The sequence below is a fragment of the Pteropus alecto genome, unplaced genomic scaffold, assembly GCF_000325575.1.
Source record: "Pteropus alecto unplaced genomic scaffold, ASM32557v1 scaffold287, whole genome shotgun sequence".
Classification (NCBI taxonomy): domain Eukaryota; kingdom Metazoa; phylum Chordata; class Mammalia; order Chiroptera; family Pteropodidae; genus Pteropus; species Pteropus alecto.
The window spans coordinates 145,661-168,560 of NW_006439718.1; the positions used below are offsets into that span (position 1 = coordinate 145,661).

The 22,900-nt window shown below is 47.1% G+C and overlaps 1 protein-coding gene across 1 annotated transcript; it reads right to left on the reverse strand.

Moving 5' to 3' along the window:
• Positions 1–10,156: 10,156 nt before the first annotated feature.
• On the reverse strand, positions 10,157–22,541 carry GDF10 (growth differentiation factor 10). The gene is made up of 3 exons (XM_006916917.1): positions 22,226–22,541; positions 12,266–13,191; positions 10,157–10,348 (listed from the first exon to the last, which is right to left on the reverse strand). Exons 1-3 carry the CDS (start codon positions 22,539–22,541, stop codon positions 10,157–10,159), a joined length of 1,434 nt encoding a protein of 477 aa, XP_006916979.1.
• Between the last annotated feature and the right edge of the window lie 359 nt (positions 22,542–22,900).

Sequence of the window (22,900 nt, forward strand, 5' to 3'; positions counted from 1 at the left end):
CTTGGGACGGCGAGTTTGCCCTGGACAGGAGACTGCCGGCAGCCACCTTGTGTTAGCGGGCGTTGAGAGGAGCCCAGGAGGAGCTGGCCTGCATTGTCCTGCCCGCCACTCTGCACCAAGCGCCCTGGCCAGTTCCCAGGCTCTCACCCGCCGTCCTGGAGCGTCCTCCACTTGTTCTTATCTGGCCCTCGATGTCGAGCTCCAACCTCTTATCTAAGGGAGCTCTCCTTTAATGAAGGCTCTATAAACATCTGACAAACACACAGGGCTTGTGGGAAGGACACGGCCTACTGCAAAGAATCCTAATTTCTCCACGGGGTTATTGCCCCCTAATTAGGATCCTTTCTCATTTCCTTGCCAGCTCTATTCGAAAGAATCTCAAGACAGGGTGACATATGCTCCGTCTTCTGGGCCACAGAAACAAAGAATTCAGGAAACAAACAAGACCAAAAAGTCTTCCAGATATAGAAACAACACGGAACTCCTAGAAGACCTACAAACCACAGGCTGGAGCGGGTGGGTGGTGTGGGGACAGCACCAAGGCCAGTAAGAGGGATGCTCACAGTGGAATCAAAACCTTAAGGTGTGGCTCCAGTGTGCTCTTTGCTTCAGTTTCTCATCTGTCAAACAAGAGAGTTTCCAGCATTAGAGATTACGCGTTAATTTGCCACAAAGTTCAGTGAGGTGATGAAGACTTCAGAGTCAGACAAGAAGAGGATTCAAATTCCATCTCCTTCTCTGCAAGTGGGATCTGGAGCAAGTCACTTCTGGTTCAGAAGAGAGTTGTAAGGATTTAGATGATTATGTGCTAAATGTCATGGCAGTCACAGTTAGTCCGGGTCAATTGTTTGGCTGCATTCTGGCTGCCACTTCTCTGTCCCAGGTCTGAGTAAGCTGGGAGTTGAGGAGGAAGCCCTGTGCCTCCCAGGCTGCTCTTTAGGGACACCACACATACATACAGGGCTGCTGCCAAGAACCCCAGAAGAGCTCTGTCAATGGTCTTGGGCAGGGAGTCTTTGCGCTTGTCAGAGGAGTGGCTGCCTAGGCCACATTTCTTAGTCAGGAGAACCATGGAGACAAAGCAGGGGGAGGGGAGCTCTGAGGCCAGTACATGCCCAAGAGACATCCCCCTGGCCTGAGGAAGCTGACAAAATCCAGTAGGGTCCTGCAAGGCCCCAGGGTCTGCGTTATTTTAAGAGCATCATGCCCACACTTAGGTTCTGATCATTTCCATCACGTGTGGGCTTGAACAAGGCAAAAAAATACTCTGGGGATCTACTTTGAGGTGAGTTTGAACAGGAAGTTTTTCCATGTTGGCAGTACTCCTGGGGAGGGTGGCAGTGAGCTGAGCAGATTTGGGGAGCTGTAGGAAGGGTCATGGCAGGCTGAGGTCAGAGATCCCAGCGAACACCCTGCTTTTCTTCCAGTGGGGGCAGGGTGAAATCAGGAGCCCAGGAGCGGCCAGGACTGGACAGAACTTGCTGTCTCCATTCTTTAAGGACACTCCCAGGGGAAGATGGACAGGAAGATGGACAGGAAGATGGACTTCAGAAGTGCTGCTTGGAAAGGGGGTGGGAAGCATGCTGAGCATTGAGCCAGCTCAGTGCAAGAACTTTTGCACTGATGAAGAGGGTGAAAAACCCGGGAAGTGGAGCTGCAACTGTGCAGTGAGAATGAGCTGGGAGGAGCTGAAGAGCAAGGCAGGGTCCCCTACTGTGCTCCAGTCTCTGGAGGCAGCCCAGAAATCTGTCCCAGTTGAGGCGGAGCCAAGGGATGCATGAGGATAGCTTGGATATGCTCAGGAAAGTTCAAAGGGCTGCTACCTGTTGTTTTCTTATAAACGTGACATTTTCTTTTCTGATTATAATAATAGTATATAGTGCAGTTAATTTGGGAAATGCAAAATATTATAAAGAAGGAAATAAAAATAAACTACAATCTCACCATCCAGTGATGTCCACAGTTAACATTTTGAGATATATGTGGCTCCACAGTCCTCTATTTAAAGCCTTATGGCCAGGAGGGTTTTGCAATTCAGAAAGCTTCATATTTTCAAAATTCGGTATGGCATATATACTGTAATATATCCAGTGGGGTTGGGGATAACAACTTATGATCAAACACATTAATATTTTGTCAGTGAAATAAATAAAAACACACATATCCATTCAGGGCAAATTTCTCCATAAAAGGAATTAAAAGGAACATCATATTTTCTGATAGTTTCAGGTATAAGGATATCAGATAAAGGGCTGTGGACCTGTTTACAAGTGGGGTCACCACATCTGGCTATGGAGGTTACACACAAACAAGGTTCAGAGGTGCTGGTCACACCAACTGTAATATGGGTGGCACTCCCAGCATTGTGTGTGCAACATGCCTATGAGTTTCTGGAATTATCTGCCTCATAAACTCAGCATATCCACTTCTCCTTTATTGTTTTTAAATAATTGTGTGAAGTTGCCTGATTCAAATTACTGGGAAGTCCAGTGTTTCCCTCTCAGGGAATTTCTTTCCTGAATAGTCCAAGTGTACTGTAGGTTTATTTGTCCAAAAGAGATGATAGTAGGATGATATCAGTCCAGCTTCTTAATGTTGAAAGGGCAAAAGGAGAAAGGAGTCCTAATAGGTCCCATCTGCTGTTGCTTCTCAATGACACCTGGGTTTGCTGTTGGAGATAGGTCATACACTTCTAACTATTGATGTGCACAGCTGCTAGGATGCCCTAGCTGGGCCAGGTTTTTGTTGTTTATCAGGTTTTTGTGATGTCTACCTATGGGTACCAAGGTAACAGCATTTTTAGGCACACCCCCAGGTTTAGCCATTCTCCAGAAGGCACGTCTTTGTGGCAGGTGGCTGGGTCAAGAGAAGAGGCCAGCTGTAGTCACCCTGTGATCCAATTTTGCCTTCTCTTATAAAATTCTGGGTTTTTATAGGGGAGTCTAGGTGATCAGCCCAGACTCCTACTTTCCTCAATGTGGTGTGATTTCAGACACCTTGTTACCTTTCTGTACAAATGGGCCTTTGGTCCACCTGCATAGATCCCCTTAACTCTAGGTCTTAGGGAACAAAGTTTAAGTCTTGTTTTATCTTTCTTAGAAGATGTAGGGGTCCTCTTACAAAAGAACCCCTCCTTCTTTTCTTGCCACCAGCTTTCCATTGCTAGGGCCTCTTGGAAGGGCTGCCTTAATTGAGCCACAATTCACCTCTTCTCTCCCCTTCTTTCCTCTCCCAAATTGTGTACCATTATGACCCAGCATTCCATTTCTGTGTTCATCCCCAAAAGAATTAAAAGCAGGGTCTCAAAGGGTTATTTGTACACCTATGTGTATAGCAGCATTATTTACGATAGCCAAGAGAGTAGAAACAACCCTAGTGTTCACTGATGGATGAATGGATAAACAAAATGTGGTATATACATACAATAGAATATAATTCAACCTTAAAAAGGAAGGAAATTCTGACATAGGCCACAACATGGATGAACCTTGAAGACATGCTAAATGAAATAAGCCAGCCACAAAAAAACAAATATTGTGTGATTTCACTTATATGAGGTACCTAGAGTAGTCAAGTACATAGAGACAAGAAGTAGAATGGTGGTTGCCAAGGGCAGAGGAGAAAGAGGAATGGGACATTATTGATTAATGGGTACAGAGTTCTAATTCTGCAAGGTGATAAGAGTTCTGGAGATTGATGGTGGTGATGGTTACAGAGCAATGTGAATGTACTAAATGCCACCAAACTACTTAAAAATGGTGACATCTATGTTATGTATATTTAACACAATTAAGAGCTCCTTTTATTTCAGGTTGCAGAAAAGCAGAATCCAAACAAGCTTAAGAAAAATGGATTATGCCTAACTAATGAGAGCTCACAAGTGCAGCAAACGTTTGGCTTTAGCACAGCCTGGTCCATAGTACAGACTAAGCTGTAATCTTTTCTCCACTCAGAACTGTGTGGTCTTCATGCTCTATCTGTGTCTTGACAAAAAATCTGCAGCAGGTCTGAAAACAGGAGCAAAATCCTGTTTTCCAGAAGTCCCAGTTAGTCACATTGGGACATCTCCCATGACCCAGACAATCACTATGGCTAGGGGAATGCAATGCTGGGTTGGCTTAGGTGGGGGTGATGTCACTGGCAGTAAAGAATGAGAGTTACATTGGGATGATTCCTAGAAGGCTCTAGATCTTGTCACCAGGAAAAGATGTCACTAAAGGACTATGTAAGTATCTTCCCATGCCATGAAAAAATTTTCATACACTTTGCTTTTAATGACTGAACAATATCTAACCATATCCTATATTGACATGCTCCAACTGTAGGACAATTAGACTATCTATTAAGATAATGTTGCAAGGCATATTATTATAGTCTATAGTTTATATTATTTCCTTAAGACGGTTCATCAGAAGTGAAATATCTACATCAAAGTATATGTAAAAATTTTCAAAGCTCTTGGTAGACATTGCAGTCACTCTTCAGAAACTGCTCTTTTAATATTCACTACCATTAACAGAGCCTGAGAACACCTGTTTTACCACCCCCTCACCAGTATGTCTTTCTAGTCTTTAGTCATTCAATGAACAAAAATATGTTAATTTGCATTTCTAGCTGACATGGACTAATTTTCCCCCACATTTGGATGAGCCACAACACAGAAGGTACATGAGTAGCTGCCTCTCACTTCGGCTGAACCAGGGCTGTGCTCAGGAATTGTATGGTGGCATGCTGTGTGTCCAGGGAGAGTACCAGAGGGATCACAGGTGCCTGGGTGTTCCTCAGGAACACTGAGTGCTGTTAGCACAGAGCCTGGCACGTGGTAAGCATTCAACAAGTACTCATTATTGCTCTTGTCAGTACTAAGTTGGATCTTTCTTTCACTTTCTCTATCACTCCTGGGGCAGCTTTGTCCTTCCTTCTGCAGAGCACCTGCTTTGGCTTTGCTCTCAGTTAGGAATGCCTCATGCTCCTCTCAACTGTCCTCCACCTGGGCCAAACCTGCCTGGCCTTCAGTGGCTGCTCAGGACTCTCCTTCACAGTGAAGCCTGTGTGTTTTTAGTAATGGCACTTGTTGGATTTTTCTGATAACCACTACAAAGGGCCCTTCCTGTCTGTTGTTGACTTGAGTTAGCACATCCTTTCAGCAATTTGGCATGCCCACTGAGCCAGTCCCGTGTTCACAGTGGAGTTGAGGCCCCTGCTGGGCATAAGTTCTACTCATCTCTGCATATGTCATTTAACACCTCGGGGTGATCCATGGGGTATTTTGGTCAGGCTGGCTCTGGTGGCCCCTGGCTCATCCTTGCCCCCAGACAGTTAGGCATTTCTATGCTGTGGTGATTTTTAATCAAAACTGTTGTAAGCATCATCTCTCCCAGGACTTGCAAATTACAGAAATAGAATCATCACATGCAATTGCTATGGTAGAAGCATGATTTAATAATCAAGAGAGGCAGATCTGACTCATTCATTTATTTCAAGGATCACTGAAACTCATCCCTCCAGCAGGCACTGACCTTAGCCTTCATTTATGGAGGTGGGACAGAATCTACTTGAATTTCGGTGATATGGCATGGAACCCCTTCCATTCCAGGAAACATGACTACAAGGACACTCATCCCTCTGTGAGCTTTTCAAGCTCCTCCACACTCACTCATAGGTTGTTCAGAGGAATGAAAACTGGACCCACCTTGATTCTGTAAGGAGAGAGTGTGAGCCAAGAACAGAGGGGTAGGTCACTTTCCAGCTCCAAGCCTACCCTGCCTGAGATCCTGCTTCCGTTTGGCACAGGGAAGGTATTCAGCCAATGTGAACTCCCTGTCTTGGGACTATGCCCAGGAGGCTAGCACATTTATTAGAATAGAGGTTCTTAAAGCATGGCCTCTGGATCACCACCTGCAGCATTAGCATCTGGGAACTGGTTAGAAATACAAGTCTTGACCTGAGTCAGATTGATAAATCTGGTCAAGCCCTCCAGGTGATTCTGATGAACGTTCAACTTTGCACATTGGTTTTGATAAAAGAAGAAATTCATATGAGCCTGCCAAGAGATAAAATATGTAGATGTTACCTAGCATGGTATTTGGCACATAGCAGATGCTAAATAATTGAATAAATAAACAAATCTATTCTTCTGCTCATCTACCCCCTACTCATATAAACAGGACTGCTGGGAGACATTGGGGGAATTTAGAATTGACTTAGACCTGAGTATGGAAAAAAAGTGAACTGCAGCTTAAATGAGCATCGTTATCTCAGGGAGAAGAGAGAAGAGTAATGGAAATCTCAGAAGTATCACATTATCAGTAAAGAATTTTGTTTCCAGCTTTGGTAAAAGAAAAGAGCCTTGAATTGTAACATCAATGATTTGGTACACAATTTATATCCAGAGCTGGCAAGCTGATTCTGCCCTCTTCCCCCTGGAACTCCCTCCAGCACTTTTAGGCATGTGGTGCCATCAAATGCATTTGCACAAGCTGATGCCTGCAATGTCTTTATGCCACCAGCCAAGTCCAGTTCTTCCATCCTTGTGAAGCCATCTTCATTCCTCTTTCTCTGGACTCCTCTCCTTACACTCTCCTCCCCCACGCGATTTCTTTAGGCTCCACCAGTACAGCTCTGTCTCCAACCTGGCCACAGAAGAAGCACTAGTGATAGACTACAGCTCTGATGACATTTTATGAGTGAATTAGACACAAAGAGGGACCTATTGGGACATCCCAGGCAAGGTAACTGGTAGTACCTGGACTCAGTTTCCCTACTTTTTCAGTAAAATGGTTGTATCACTTTCCAAAGTTTTCTCTCAACCTTAAATTTTCTAGTTTTCATTTGTACTGCTTATATTTGTCACATGAACTAATCTATAAGGCCCAGCCCTTTCAGAGGATGTATAACTTCACAAATAGGGCCTGGTGGCAGGCCATCACACTGCTCCCTATAGACTAACACAGACCCAGTTGGATGACCTCAGGGATCTGTGCACATCTGAGCTGTGTACTAGAACCTCTTACTCCTGTGACAATACGATGCTTATATTTTGGTCTTAAGAAGAAAAGAAATTGTTTCATACATACATTTCTTTTTAAACCTTGCTTTACTGTGAGGTCACTCAGTGCCATTGGGACAACCCTAATAGGCTGATAATGGGATCACTGGCCAGGAAGCTGAGGGGCAGCACAAGCCACATAGGTCTTGAATCAGGAAGCCTTTTGTGTCAAAGTTGATAAGACATGGATGGCCTTATTACTTACCTATCCTGAACTTGCTTTTCTGAAACAGCAATTGGGTAGTATGTTGCAAAGTTGTTTTGAAGCTAAATGAGAGTCCAAGTCTAAATTTCATGGTGCTCCAAAAACGTAAGGGGTCTCTGATGACACTAACTCCTTCCACCCACCCTAAAGTCATCACCACTGGGTACCATTCACCCTGGTACGATCATGAAGTCCCATGAAATCATGGCTAGACTCAGGGGTGACCCTCCCAGCCTGCTCCCGCAACCTCCATAATCTATAAATAAAACAAAGGAGTTCTAGACTTTGGCCATGACTCAGAAGATCTCTCAGAAACTGCAAATACTAAAAATAATAAAATATAAATATTACAGAACATCTCATTTTCATCAAGAAATGGAAAGCAAGTAGTTTAATGAGAAAAAATTGAAGGGGAGAAAGGAAAATGAAGAATCTGATATTGAGAAGAAAGGCGTTTGGAGCCTTATCAAGCACCAATATTTTTTACTTATTTTGCTATTAACTTACATCCTGTCATCTTCCAAAAAGGATTAGATATGGCAAGTCAACCACTAAGTTTGCAGACCCATTTGAGACATCCCAGCAAGCCACAGAAACTTGAAATAAATCATTAAGTACTACTACAATTCCTGCAGGAATAAGGACCACCCCCCTTGACTCACCCGATCTCTGCCAAGAAGCAGGGCTATGTGTCCAGGGCAGCTGTCACACACATGTGCCAGGATCATTTGGAGCATCTCAAAGGAGATGCTGAGCAGATGCTGCTGGACTCTTACCCAGGTGCCCTCAGACCCCTCTACCTATCTGTTCTGGGCAATCTCTCTTGTCGGTCACTTTGTCTCCAGTAGCTGCCCCTGCAGCCTTCTTCAGAGGTTGTCAGTGTATCTGGAGCTACAGTGGTTGCCTGTGTAGAGGGTCAGAGGCCTGGGAGTTTCCATTTCTCCCTGCCCAGCCCTACCTGGGATCAGCCTGGGGAAGGGTCTGAACATCCAGCTCCCTTGTCAAAGCCAGATTGATTCTAAGGTATAATTAAACTCCAGAGCTCCCCACAGAGTCCAGACGAGTCTGGGATGCTTGGCTTCTTGCCTTCCAGTCCTGCTTTACCCACTCCATACCTGTTTCTCTTGGGAGCACTTCCTCATAAGTATCTTGTGCAGGAACCCTGGTCTCTGGAGCCCAACCTAAGACGGACACCTCAGTCTACTTTTCTCCTCTAAGTCCCTTCTTGGAGGACTGCTCATGGCTTCTTGATCTCCTCCACGTAAGACTGAAGGCCTTGTCATCTTCTCAGGTCACAGCCAAAAGACTGTTAGATGCCTGCCACAAATTGCACCTAGCTTCTCCTTCAGGAATGCTGGTCAATCAGCTTCAGGCACTACAGCCATACGGTGATGCAACTCAGAGATAAGGGAGCCATTTGGAGGAGGCTCTTTTGGGACAAGCCACTGACAAGGAAGCGGGGCAGTCCTTCTACAAATATGCACAGGGAGAAACAGACAGTCCATTCCTATAGGAGCCGCTGGACCTTGGAAGAGACCCCTGGCTGCTTATGTTGAGTCTCTTGCTTGAACTACCCCAAGTAAGAGGTCCGTGACCAGGCAACCACAGATGTTCCTTTGATGTTTCAGGCCTCTCCCAATTACTCAATGTCTTTCTTCTCTGAGGCTAAGAATGTAAAGAAGCTCTGCAAGGCTACTGTGTTGCCTGAGCCAAGTCCTGCCTGGATGAGCCCAGCGTTAAGAGCTATAGGCCAGAGTGGGTGGGCAGGCATAGGAGCAGCCAGTTTCTGGAGACTGACAGAGATAAGAGAGTGTGGAGAAGGACTAGAGGGGACTCAGTTGATCCCAAAGGGGACTGTGTCCCCAGCAGCACCCTGGATGTCATGCTTACAGATGGAGATCCATCAATATTTTGGAATGGATGACTTTTAATTTATTAGTTTTCCATAAAAGCACACAACATAAACCATCTACAGTATAGAAAGTATAATTTACAAAAATATAAACATCTTGGTTATTTTTAGTGTTCCAACATAATACTGCATATGTTATTTCCATCAGCATGTTTAAACAGTGCACACAACCAGCATGATTACCTCTGTGGGAATGTTTTCAACTCCTTCCTTTTGTTTTAAAATAAAATATATATAAGAAAAGAAATCAAAATTGGTTATATATGCATAGTGTATGTATAAAAGCTTTTGCAGTAGAGTTTGAAAGAAAACATCTATTTATACAATTATCTAGGCCCTGTATCAATATGTGGCCTGAAATGTTTGAAACTATTTAAACGAAGTTCTTTTCACGTGAAAGAGCAAACGCCCTCAAATATGCAGTCTTCTTCGCAGGCTGTGAGATGATGATCACAAAAGCCAAAAATGTGGACCTGTTCAGTTTTCAGGCCTTCAGAGCAGATGAGCAGGCTTCCCAGGGCTAATTTCCAGAATCCTTTAGGGAATTCAGACTGGCATTTTAGGGACTTGCTCACTAGCAATGAAAACCCCAGAATGATGCTCTAGAGAAGGGGTCCCCAATCCCCGGGCTGTGGACCGGTACCATTCCGTGGTCTGCTAGGAACCGGGGCCACACAGCAGGAGGTGAGAGGTGGGCAAACTAGTGAAGCTTCATCTGTATTTGCAGCCGCTCTCCAGCACTAGCATCACTGCCTCAGCCTCACTTCAGATCATCAGGCATTAGATTCCCATAGGAGCACTGATCCCTGGTGCCCAAAAGGTTGGGGATTGCTGCTCTAGGGGACAGATCCTCCTGGACCCAAGGTTGCCTTTGAGTTCTGCCCTTCGTTTGCAGCTGCACCTCTACTCAATCTCTCTCTCCAGAGGCTCTGAAGATGGTACTGTGTGTGAAGTAGGTTAGAGATTTCCTTCTACCCTGGAGCAGCTGGTTTTATCGGCAGGCACAGGTTTCCACAGACATGTTGGGGTACACCTTCAGAACCACGTTCCGGTTCTCATCCAGGAAGAGAACCCCAAGGGAGTTCATCTTGTCGGGAACGCAGCAAGGCTCTGGGATGCCTGGAACGATTCCTACAGCTCTGACAATGCTCTGGATGGTGGCATGATTGGATGGGCGAACAATCTGCAAGGCGGGAAAGGACACTAGTTACCTTGGTACTGTGCCATCTGCATGTCTTTGACTCAGGCTTTGGAAAGGAATAAAAGGTGAGATACCAGGGCTGGTACTCCTTTCCTCCCAAGTCAGCCAACAGACTGAGTTCCTGGGAGGTTTGCAAGAGCCTCAGGCCTTCCTGCCCCTCGGGCCTCGGAGAGGGAAGTCACAATCCCTAAATGGCACTGACCACTAGGGGGCACACAGACCCAAGGAGCACCTGGAACTGGGCTGGAGTGTTTAGAGCTCTCTAAACACTTTGGAGCTCCCTCAGCTACCCGGCAGGTTCTGCCTGGGGCTACAGCTGCCCAGGTTTCACAGTCTGAGGAGTACAAACATGCTTTCTTGTGATCCTGTACTTAGCACCAAAGGGAAAGACTTTCATGCTTATGTTGTTTGGTGTGATGCTGCTGGAAACTGACATTTTCTGGATGTCTGACTGAGGGTGTCAGATGCTGCTTCACTTGCATCATCCTATTTTGTCATCATACCATTCTATGGGATGAGTATTACTTTAATTTTAATGGTGAAGAAACTGAAGCTTAAAATTAATAAGCAACTTGACCAAGACCTCTCAGTTAGGGTAGCCAGGCTTGGAAACCACGCCTGCTGGGGCCACACCTGCTCTCTTCCCCTCCATCTCACATCCGGAAGTGTCTGTCTGTGTCCCAGTGGCAAACACACAAAATGCCATTCCTTAAGCACCCCTAACAAGAAGAACAGGACCAAGCCACATGCATTTCAGCTCATCGCCAACCAAAAAGAGTTTTGTAGTGTGTTGAAAAGAAAAGCCTCCTTTGTGGGGAACAAGGTGGAGAGAGAGGCAGGGACATCTGATTTGCAAGACTCAGTCTGGTGTCAGGAAAGGTAAGAAGGCAGCCAGCCAGGCTGACAAGGTAAGTGTCGGGTCAGCCAGCTGAGGCCTGTTGAGTACTCCTCCTGAATCCGCTAGGCCCTTCCAGCAGATGTCTGTCTCTGTAGGGTACCTCCCTTCTTCTCTCTTGCACATGTATGGCTTTGAGGAAAAGCCCTTAATTCCCAAATGGAGTAATGCTGCCCCATCTGGGTCTGGGATTTCCCAGCTGGCTGATTTATTAAGGTTAAAATTGGATTCATGCACTGACTTCCTTTCTTGAAGGAGAAGGCATGACCCAGAACTCAGCAGAGGAGCTAAGCAAGAGGAAAGTGTGTATTGTGTGCTGAGGGTCGACATCAGCTGGCAGCCAGCCTGCCACAGTTCAGGCAGTGGGGAGATGGATAGACAGAGCTACAACTCAGCCTGGAGGGAAGGTGAGAATCTGAATACATTTCCAGCACAATGGCTAAAACAGCCCCATGCTGTGTGTTCTGCAGCTCGTGCACAGTGAGAGCTAGTTGTCCTGTGGGTCCCTGCCCTGAGTAGGGGAAGGGAGGTGGGAGTCCTCACTGGGAAGCCTCTGAGACCAGCTCTGAGCTGGTCACAGATACTAATGCTCTGAGCTTCAGGCCAAGAACAGAAACAAAGCCTTCGCAAGGAGGGTGCTTCAGAGACCTGTCTTGTCTGCAGGGGTGCAGCATCTCCTCTTCCTCTGTAGACTGTTGCTTTGTGGGAATACATACCTAAGGAGATGCATTCTCCTCTTTCCAAAGGAAGAAATGTTCTGATTTAAAATTTAAATTCAACCAAATCAACACTTTCAAAAGCATAGATCAACCACGTCTGTCTGTAGGCTTTACCCACCCAAGAGGTGGCCACGTTGGGACCTCAGTCTATCTATCTCCCACCTCCAATAGATGAGAGCTGTTATCTCAATTTTACAGACAGGAAACAGAGGTCACAAGGCAGAAGGACTTGCCAGTAGGGGTAGAGCTGACAGTCGATTAGACAACGGGCAGAACACAACCTACCTTGGGCATTGGGAACTCGCAAGCTCCTGCACAGTAGTAGGCATCGAAGGATTTGGGCGAGATGATCCATTCATTCCACCCAATGTCTGCAAAGTCCACTTTCAGATATCTCCGGGAACAGACCCTTGGCTCGTCCCACTGCTTCCTCCGGGCTTTTTGCATCGTCTTTTCATCGAAGTGCAGCATTTGCGATGAGGCCATGAACAAATCCTGGCCCTTCTTCCTGCGGTCCTTGCGCCCTGCCCGGGGCTTCAGGGCCCGGAAGGCGCTGGGCCACAGCTCTTGCTTGTGGTAGTGCTGGGTGTGAGAGGCTTGTGCTGGCCTCTCATCCAGCCCAGGCAGCTCATTGTCCTGCAGGGGCCCAGTGGCCTGTGTGGCCCGCCGCACACGGGGGTCTGCGGAGCTGTTGGGGGCTGTGCCAGGGTCTGGGTCTCCAGCCTGGAAGGGGTCATATCTTTGTAGTGTCACTGCCACACTATTAGGTTCTGAGATGGCCAGGTCGTTGGCATAGATGAGGATGTAGGGTGCATGGGGGCTGGGCCTGGGCACCCCATGGTCCTTCTCCCCAGAATCCAGCTGGGCAGAAAGGAGCAGCTCACCATCCCGGCGGGCTGCCTTGACCATGGAGGAGATGTCCTTGGCCTGCCACAGGCCCCGTGGTGGAGGCGCCAGGGCCATGGCCCCTCGGAGCAGCCCCTGTGTGGCTGTGTTCTGTGAGAGGCTGCGGAAGAGCAAGTGCTGGCGTGAGGGCGGGCCTGGGGGCAGCAGGCGGCAGGATGCATTCTTGGCCTGCTGCTTGCATGGTACCTCACGTGCCTGGGGCCACCTTGGCTCTGAGTAGAAGTGGAATGTGGCTGTGAGGATCATTTCCGAGTTCTGCATGGAAGTCAAGTTGAAGAAATACACTGCTTTCTGGTTGATCATTTCTGTGAGAGGAAGACAGATCACAGCCTATTAGGTTCTCTCCTTCATAGGCCTGCATACTCATAGGGTCTTCCTCCCAGAGCTGGGACAGAAGAAGTACACTCATTTAGGGAGCATTTACAGGTCGGCCAGGCTGTCCTCATCTCATGTAATTCTGACATGAAACTCACGAGGGCGCCAGTTGTCAACCTCAATGAATAAATGAGGAATTAAGGTCAGAGAGGTTGGAGATTATCAATATTCCCTTGAAAAAAAGAAAATGTAGCAGCAAACAGGGTGGGTGCTCAGGCCTGCTGGACCCTAAAACTCCTGTCTGACCTCTCGCATACATCCACACTCCAATGTCTCTTAGTGAACAAATGAACAAATTATCTCTGACACCTTCATTAATGAGATAAGGTGGAATCAGGTATTAGGGATAGTTTAGGTCCAAGTGCTCCTGACAGCAGCTCCTTCCGTATTTTCACAGTCATCTTCTCTATTTTACAAACACTAAATGCAGCCATTCTTCCAAATGAGGGGAAATAAATAGACTGCCTCATTCTTTCCCTGCATTCTAAGTGTCTTCTGAGAAAAACTGGCATAAGAACATGGCCATTTGGATGTCTGCTATTTGTTCTGCCCAACCTCTTTTAAGCTTGTTTTACAAAAAAAAAAAGAAAAGAAAAAAAAAGAAAAGAAAAGATTTTACAAAGAAATCAGGATTGTACAAGGTCACTCAACAAAATTTCCAATATCCAGGTTGCTCTCCAGAGGCCCAAATCATGATAAGGACCAGGATCCCTCAAACATCATATCCTCAGCGTGAGAATACTTGAGTCCCTGCATCCCTGGGGCTGTCAACCAACCCTTCCTTCTCTCCTGGCTCTATCAAGTGTATCCCAGGGCCCTGGGGCCAAACCCCCTGATCTGCAGCCCCAAGAAGCTGTCTAGCCTGGCAGCATAAGTTCTCTGAATGTCCAAGTCCTCTCTAGGGTTCGTATGAGAGAGAAGAGTGGTTTCTAGGCCTTCTTGTGATGCTGCAGACTAGCAGGAGACCAGAACTGCCGGGTAGCCTGACTCTGTCCTGCTGCTCTATGTCCTGCTGCTCTGTGTCCTGCTGCCAGTGTCAGTCTGCTGGGCAAAACTGGGAGAGAAACGGAGCTTCAGAAGGCAGGAGTGTGTATGCGTGTGGGGATGCTGGGATCTCCAAAGTGCATATGCTGGGGCAACAGATTCTGATACCTACAACCACAGGATCAGCTGAAATTTTTTTTTGTTTTAACCAAAATCTTCAGTTTAAGGTTAATTGTTTCTATTGAGAAGGAGGCATAATTCACACACTCTTAAGGGATTATGAGAGAGAGGAAGGAAAAAACACATCTATGGAGAACTCAGTAAACGCCAGTCAAGGCTTATGTGACACTCTAAAGACCCTGCCATATCTAATTCTCAGAACAAACTTACAGAGAGGTATGGAGGCCCCTCCACACTCCTCAGTGTGGTACGGCCTGCTCCACACATAAGGAGCACTGCATAGACTTAATACACACTTAAACGTGGCTTCCCGAAACACTGCAGCCTGAGTGTCATGGTGTGGAGCCCGGAATTACCAAACCTCCTGGATATGGCCCATGGCCCTCCTCTTCTGGACTCAGCCCAGAGGGTCTAGGACAATGGGCCCAGGAATTCATGTATTACCCAGAATCCCAGGGGATTCTAACTTTCAGAAAAGTGGCTGTGTACCTGCAAACATCTGGATTGACCTGTGGGTGGAGTAAAGTTCACCAAAAACCACAGCCCTCCCACCCCCCATGCTAGGAAAGGCGGGAGGAACTGGGCCCCAGGCCACAACTGGGCCACACAGCATTCTGGGTCTCACTTTCTTCATCCACTTCAGGAAGACAATAGTATCTCTCTCTCTCTCATGTAATTGTTTAAAGGACTAAATAAATAGCATATGTAATGTGCCAGTCACAAAGGAGGAGCCCCCCACATGTGGTTCCCTACTTCTTTCATCAAAGGACCATGGCTGGTAGAGCAAGCTCCTCCTGCACCAGCTCGGGCATCTCCTACTGAACGATCCAAATATCAGAGTTGTGGCACAGCTAACACAGCAGATAAAAATGTTTTTCTTTTATCCAGTTCAAGACTTAACTCTATTGTTCTGCTAGAGAACACTGGAGAAAAGCTAGGACAAAGAACTGTCCCATTGCAGCAGGATGCAAGCAAGTATCTCTGGACTGGAAACCTATAGCCCTTGGCAAGGAGGAAAGGGGTGACCTGAGGAACAAATATGCAGTTCCCAGAGAAAAGCACTTCAGCCCCTCTTCCAGTGACAAGATAAAAGACCAGATGGGGTATAAAGGACAACTGTGACCACCATGGCAGGAACAGCAACTTTGGCCTGAGGTACATGTGGCCTAAAGGAAGGTGCTGGGAAGACTGTTTAGCTGGTGGCAAGAGGCTTTTTCTGAAGGTTATTTCTGCACAGGGTACAGCAAATGCTGACCCGCCCTTGGGATGTAGAATCACAGAAAGCATGATCATAAAGTTAGAGAGTGAAGAATCTTCTTGCTCCACAGATTGCACTCAGGGCAGAAGTCCTTCCTCTGTTTGGCTTAAACACCTTTGGCCAAAGGGATCTCCTCGCTCACTAGGCAGCCTGCTGCATAAAGATCCTCCCTGCTGGGGACTGTTCAGTTGGAGATGGGTCACCCCTATCTCCAGCACATGAAGGGCCACAGGCTGGCCCTGCGGGCATGTAATGCACAGAGCTCTAGGATGTGGCTGAGAGAAGGGGCACCTGCCTGAAATTTCCCAGCTTGGATGAGCTTAGGCCTCCAAGAAGAAATCCCAATGAGAAGTCTCTATTTCTTATGAACCCTGCTGATGCCTGTGGCTCATGTCTCATAGTCAGTGAGAAAAGATCTTCCTCTTCTCTCTCCCTCCTTTCTTTCTTCCCTCTCTCTTTCTTTTCCTTTCTTCCTTCCTTTTTGGTTTCCCTCCCTTTTTCTAATAAACGTTGAGGAAACTCCTACTATGGGCTAAGCACTGGGCTGACCAAGGTCCTAGCAAAGGTGATCAGAGTTATCCCAGAGGGGCCCAGCTTAGGGATGCGACAGACAGATAATCATGGTAATGCCCATCTGTAGTGTAGTCACAGCTGACAGTACTGTCACGTGAGTCCCTGAATACTGGTACACATACTCACTCACAAGTCACCACCTCACTCAGAGCCCTCCATTGTCCTAAAATAAAACACAACCGCTTGCAGAGGCCATACTTGATTTGCCCTGCTTATCTCTCCAACTTCATCTCCTACCACTATCTCCATCCTCTGCCCCAGTCACCCTCACCTTTTTCTCCTTCCAATATGAACCTTCTCGGGGCTCTGCCTCAGCTGTTCCTTCTGGCATCATCATTTTTCCTCCAGGCACCGCCACTTCAGGTCTCTGCTCAAATGGCATCTCCAATAAAGGGTATCTTTGGCTCTCATGGCTAGAAAGAGCAGCCCCACCATTCTGTCTGTCTCCTGCTTCATTTGTCTTTATGTCATTTCCCAACATCTTAATATATATTTCTTTGTTTGTGTTTCCCTTTCCCTAGAACACAAACTCCAAGAGAGTAAGGAATCTGCCAGCTTTGTTTATTGCTGCTGTATCTCTAGACCCCAGCACAAGGCCTGAGTGACAGTCAGCGCTCAGAAATACATGTTGAATAATGGGAGAAGAGTGGGGTCTTTGCTAGATTTGTCTGCTTTAGTTAGTAAATTGGGGGTTTCTGGCCTGCTGCCCTGGCGCTCAGCAAACATATCCTGAAAGCAGTTCAGAAAGATACAATTGATAATGCAAATCCAACTGGAGACACTGGGCTATAGGATCTTTGTCCAGTTACTTCCTCTTAAGCCTCAGTTTTCTCATCTTTAAAACAAGAATGCTATTGTTTACCATTATGGAGCTCCAAGCTCCAAGCACATATGCATGTTTAATTCCTTGCATTCAGTGAGGGAGCAGGATGGGTCACTCATTCTGTGGACAAAAAGATGGAGCCTCAGATGACTCAGCTAATAAGGACAGAGCCACAGTGTGCACTCAGATCTATCTGACCCCAAGCCAAACCCTTAGATAGATCCATGAGGTGCCTAACAGTGATAATGTGCTGTGAAGTGCAAAATGTTTTTGCAAGCACAAGTCATTATTTGAATGTTTGTGGTTGTGACTCTCCAAGAAAGAAAAGACTCACCTTATTTAGATAAGTTGCTCTCTTTATGGGTCTTTGAAAATCTCAGAACCCTAAACAGGTTTGCTTTGCTGGGTAACCAGCCTCCTTCTCAACTCGGTGGAAATGGGACTAGAGGGGAAGAGGTAGGGAAGGGACCTCCTAGCCCCAGGGTTTCCCCAGGTACCCTGATGTTTAACCATCAGGCCAAGAAGATGCTCAGATGGCCCTATAAAAGCAGAACCCACGCCACCTGGAGTTTTGTCCCATCATCCATTGTCCTTGCAACAATCATCAGGGTGACCAGAGTGAGAATGCTGAGCTGAAGAAGTAAGCACCAACATAAGCTGGAGGAAGGAAGCAGTGGGCTAGCCAGTGGTGCTGTGGAGAAGCGAAAAGAACTAACATGAACTAACATTCAGGCCCCAGAGTCAGGGTTTAAATCCTGCTTGCATCACTTACTAGCTCTGCTACCTTAGGCAAGCCATGGAACCTGTCTGTGCCTCAGTTTCCTCATCTGTAAATCAGGCAGAATAATTTATTATCTCTGTGGAGCTCACAGCATGGTGCTTAACTCCCTGCACATGCTTAGAATACACTGGTCATGTGGCACCACGAACTACTGTTGCATTTAAGGCACCATGACCCCAGAGCACCATCAGCCCTCATATCACACTCATACTTCACGAGGAAATAAAGGGTTAATGTCCTTACTACATAAAGTAACTCCACAAATCAGAAAAAAAAAGACAAGAACCCCAACAACAGGAAGCGATTTCCACAAGAAAAATTGCAAATGGCCAATAAGCATGAGACCAGGGTGACTAGTAAAAAAAAAAAAAAAAAAAGATAACTTCAAATATTTTACCTGTGTGTTGAAAATATGATCTTATTAAAATGAGATATATTCCACCAAAATATTAACTCTGGTTATATTTGGGTGTGTGATTAAGGATGACTTCCTTCTTTTTAAAATTTTTTTATAATTTTTCAATTATAGTTGATATTCAATATTATATTAGTTTCAAGTGTACAGCATAGTGGTTAGACACTTATATAACTTACAAAATGATCTCCACAATAAATCTAGTACCCACCTGACACCATACATAGTTATTACAATATTATTGACTACATTCCCCATGCTGTACTTTACATCCCAGTGACTATTTTGCAACTGCCAATTTATGCTTCTTAATTCCTTCATCTTTTTCACCCAGCTCCCCAACTCTTTTCATCTGGCAGCCAACAGTTCATTCTCTGTATTTATGAGTCTGTTTTTGTTTTGTTTGTTCATTTATTTTGATTTTTAGACTTCTTTTCTTGATTGTGACTTTCTATAATTTCTAGATTTTTCCCCGGTAAGTATGTATGTCTTTTAAAATCTCTTTCTTCTCTTCACTGTCCTCTCCCCTCCCCTTAAGTCTTTCCTTCCCTTCTTTTTCTCCTTCTCTCTCTTGCTCCCTTTCCCTCCTCCTCTTCTCTCCCATCCCCCTAACTGTATGCACATTGTATAGTCCCCCACTGCCTACAGGAAACTGATAACACTTAAGGCTCTTGATGGCTTAGCTGTAGCCTACTGGTCCATTTCCATCTCCTGCCTCTGTCTTCACTTTATTTCCTCCCTGAAAACAAAGTCCTCACAGTTCCAGGTACAGAGTGGAGTGCTTTACTTCTACACCTGCCTAAACACCACCTGCTCTTTCGGACTATGTTTGGGGCCTCACCTGCTCTGTGAAGACTTCACTGGCCCCTGCCCAGAGCTCCTTCCCTGCTGGGTGAGTGTTGTGCCTTAGGGCTCTGGAAGAATACTCCCAGCCCTTTGTCACTCCATCGGTCCACCTGTCCTGATGTCCATATTCTTCTGCTAACACCTATATTCCCCACCAGCTCCTGAACTTCACTGGGCAAGGCCGACAGTCTATGCATCATTGTGTCATTTGAGCTTACAGCACTTGTCACCTTCTGAGGAAAGACTTGAGAGAAGTGGAATAAACATGACTTTTGGCATTGTTGACAAATGGGTATGTATTATTACACTCACTTTAGAAATGAAGAAATTGGGCTGAGAGAAGTTAAGTAACTTGACCAATATCACACAGGCAGATAGAAAGCTTAAATTTAAATATAGGTCATTTGGGGCAGGAATATCTAATCGTAATCCTTAGGTCAGGCTCAGAGGCTCTCTCCACTGATGTAGACTTACCAGGGAACAAAACGTACTTCAAGGAGCAATGGAAAGGAGGGAAGGGTGGCTGGAGTAATAATAGTAGGGGCTAATAAATTATTGACACTTACATGTGTCAGGCACTGTTTTAAGCACTTGACATATCTCAGATCATTTTTAAAAAAACTTATAAGAAAAGAAGAAGTATTAGCCCCATTTTAGAAGTGAAAAACATTGAGTCATGGGCAAGTTCAGTCCCTTGCCCAGATCACAGACTCAGTATTTGGACCTTACCGGTACAGCTTGTACTGGGAACACAAGCTCTGCTGCCTGGTGGCAGGCCAGGAACACAGTTCCACTGCAACAAGGGCTGCAGGTACTGATGCATTTGTTGTCAGGAATAAGTGCCACCCCACTGAGACAGCAGAGGCTACCATCTTGGAGCAGGCTAGTACTGATACTTTCCGGAACCAGAACTGAAGCCTGCTATTTTTGTGCCTCATCCATAAGGTGAGGGATTTCTGCCCAGGCTCACACCTCCTCTTAGCTGGGTCATTGGGTCAGGAAGCAGTCACTTCTGAGGGGCTGGGTGTGAAACAACTTCAGTGAATAAAGGGAGGAGTTGAAAAACTAAACTGCCAGGACCTATGCCAGGCACAAAATCCACCTTATCTCACTGAATCTTCATCTCCCAATTGTACGCACAAGAAACTATGCTCAGAGAGGTAAAGTGACATGCACCACAGCACAAAGCCAGTAGAGCTGGGACATATACCTGTGGCTTTCAAATGGTTCCAAACAAGATTGCTAGGTTTTCCAAACAGTCCCAGACTTGTCCAGAATAACCTCCCAGATTGTCTGTTCCACTCTCTGTCTCCCAAACCCTGGGCTTAGTTCTGATGGGGCTGGGAGAAGGAGATAACAGTGAGAATGGCATTGGCTGGCAGATGGGAGGCACCAACCACTGTCACTGTGAACAGTCCCATCCTCTGCCTCTGAAGGACTGTCTCCGGGTCCTTTTCAGGGCTAATCCCCTGTGCTCCATTGTTACCTGTCCTATCCCTATTCTATGAAAATAGAGACAAACTGTGTACCTCCATCCTGGGGCTTCAGAGAGTATGTGGGCTCACTAGGCATGCTCACCCCTTGTTGCAGCAGTGACCTTGCTGGCCTTGCTTTCTTCAACTGCAAGGCTTTGAGAACTGACTTAATGAGTACAAGATCAAGTCTACATCTATATGAACACAAATGCTTCGTAATTCCAGGTGAACAACATACACCCCCACCTAATCTGGCCAGGGCTGGGCTCAGGCTTACACATATTACCTCATCTCATCTCTGCATCTCCACAGGAAAGATGCTGGCATGATCTACTCCTTTTGTAGATGATATCCCTCAAGTTCACAGAGCTTTAACAGTTTATCCAAGGTCACATCTATGCCAGATAATTCTTAATTTAATAATAATGATGCAGAAAAGAACCCCAGGTGGTGAATGAAAGGTACCAGGGAGGATGGAGTTAGATATGTTTGACCTGGAGCCCACCAGAGTCTGCTCAGTATGGAAGACTGGGCCTCTCTGTGGCAGGTGCTCCCCAGTACATGGTTATGCAAGGCTAAGCTTCCCATGTTTGGCTCTGAAGCCACAGATTTTACCTTGAGTCAGACAGCCAGTGATCAACAGGTGGCAGATCTGACCCCAGGCTGTCTGGCCCCAATGTTGGGCTTGTTCCTGATGGTCTTTCACTTGATAAATGGCCTCCTCCCTAGAAGGGCTGCAGGGCATCCCTACCCACACTTTCTAGAATGACATTCTGTGACCATGAGTAGTCTCCATGATAACCAGTGTCTTACCACCACCCCCGACACCAACCTTTCTGAACCATGGGGCCTACAGAGGTAGCCCAGGCTAGGTGGACAGATAGCTGAGGCTGAAACCTGGTGGTACTCTACTCTCTGAGCAAGGTAGGGAGGGCTGTGCAAGTAGCCTCTGTCCAGCTCTATTCAAGGTGTGGGAAGAGGGGAAAGGATCTGCTCAGGTGTCCTCTGCCCAAGCTTCTGGATCCTTCCTCATATCCCCACATTCTAAGCACTACATACCAGTGCCCCACAGGTTTCAGTCTTGAGCATCCAAGATTAGGCACCAAAGGCCCTTCTCAGTCCACTCTGCTTACCCAGACACAGAACCCACTAACTGCCCCCAGCTAGAGGTTCACACCCTCTGTCTGGGCCCAGTGCCTGGGATTTCTATCAGGTCTTATGCTCATCTGACATGTCCTCCTCAGTGCCCTCCTCCTCTGTCAAGAACCAACACAACTGATCCCCTATGACATAGATTCTCCCACCCATAAGCTCCCCCAGCCCAGTCCCATTTCAATCCTGTGTTTAAAGCCTTGCGTATGGAGTGTTCTGTGTCCAGCAGGTGTGACACCCTTCCAGGCTTGGCAGGACCCCAGGGGCAGGAACTCAGTATAACTTTGTGCCACTTCCGCGTCCACACTGGAGGCTCACGGACTGGCATAGCAGTACTTGGTGAATAGTTAATGAAAGAATGAATGAATGAGTCAATGAATAGAAGGAAGAAGAAAAGAAGAGGTGCAGGCTAGGAGGATGGATAAGTGAGGAAGGGGAAGAATGAGAAGAAGAGGCTTCGGGGCCCCATCTACTTACCCAGCCTGGGACGGAAGCTGCGGACCGTGTTACCCGCTCCAGGTCGCGGGCCCCTTCGGCTGTATTTCTCATAAAGCCGGAGCATGTGGACAGCGACCATGTCCTGGGCACTCGGGCCCAGAGCAGCAGCCGCGTCTCCCAGGAACCGCTGGGGATCCTTGTCCCCCACCAGGCCATCTGCGGCTGCCGGAGGGATGGACTGGGCAGGGGCCGTGTGGCTGCTGCCCGCGTTCCGGAGCAGCAGCGTCAGCAGCATCAGCAGCGACAGCAGTCGGGGCTCCGGTCCTGGGCTGGTCCGAGCGGGGCCAAGGGCCATGGTGGGTGGCGGTGGTGAAAGGCAAGAGCCCACAAGGAGAAGAGAGAGAGCGGGCGCACCCGACGCTGCGATTCGACCCTGAGGCTGGAGGGCGCGCGGGTAGCCGGAGTAGCTGTGCGGGGCGCGGGGCAGAGCCGGGCAGCCAGCCAAGCGCGCGGTCACGGCCGTCCGGTGCTGTGAGAGCAGACCAAAGCTCAACCTGGCGCGCAGCCTCCGCACACTCGCGCCTCGAAACTTTGCAGCTCACGGTGCGGCGGGCTCAGCGGGTTCGAGGGGCGGGGCGGGGCGGGGCAGCCTGCAGTGCCCTCGGGGGGACACGGCTGCACGTCTCGGACTACCGGGGCCCGCAGCTTACACGA

Excerpts from the sequence above, each read along its gene's own strand:
- GDF10 (XM_006916917.1), bottom strand. The coding sequence starts at position 22,541 with ATGGCCCTTGGCCCCGCTCGGACCAGCCCAGGACCGGAGCCCCGACTG. Across the intron at positions 13,192-22,225 it reads CAGCTTCCGTCCCAGGCTGG|AAATGATCAACCAGAAAGCA; the intron begins GTAAGTAGATGG and ends TTCCTCTCACAG. Across the intron at positions 10,349-12,265 it reads GCGAGTTCCCAATGCCCAAG|ATTGTTCGCCCATCCAATCA; the intron begins GTAGGTTGTGTT and ends CCCGCCTTGCAG.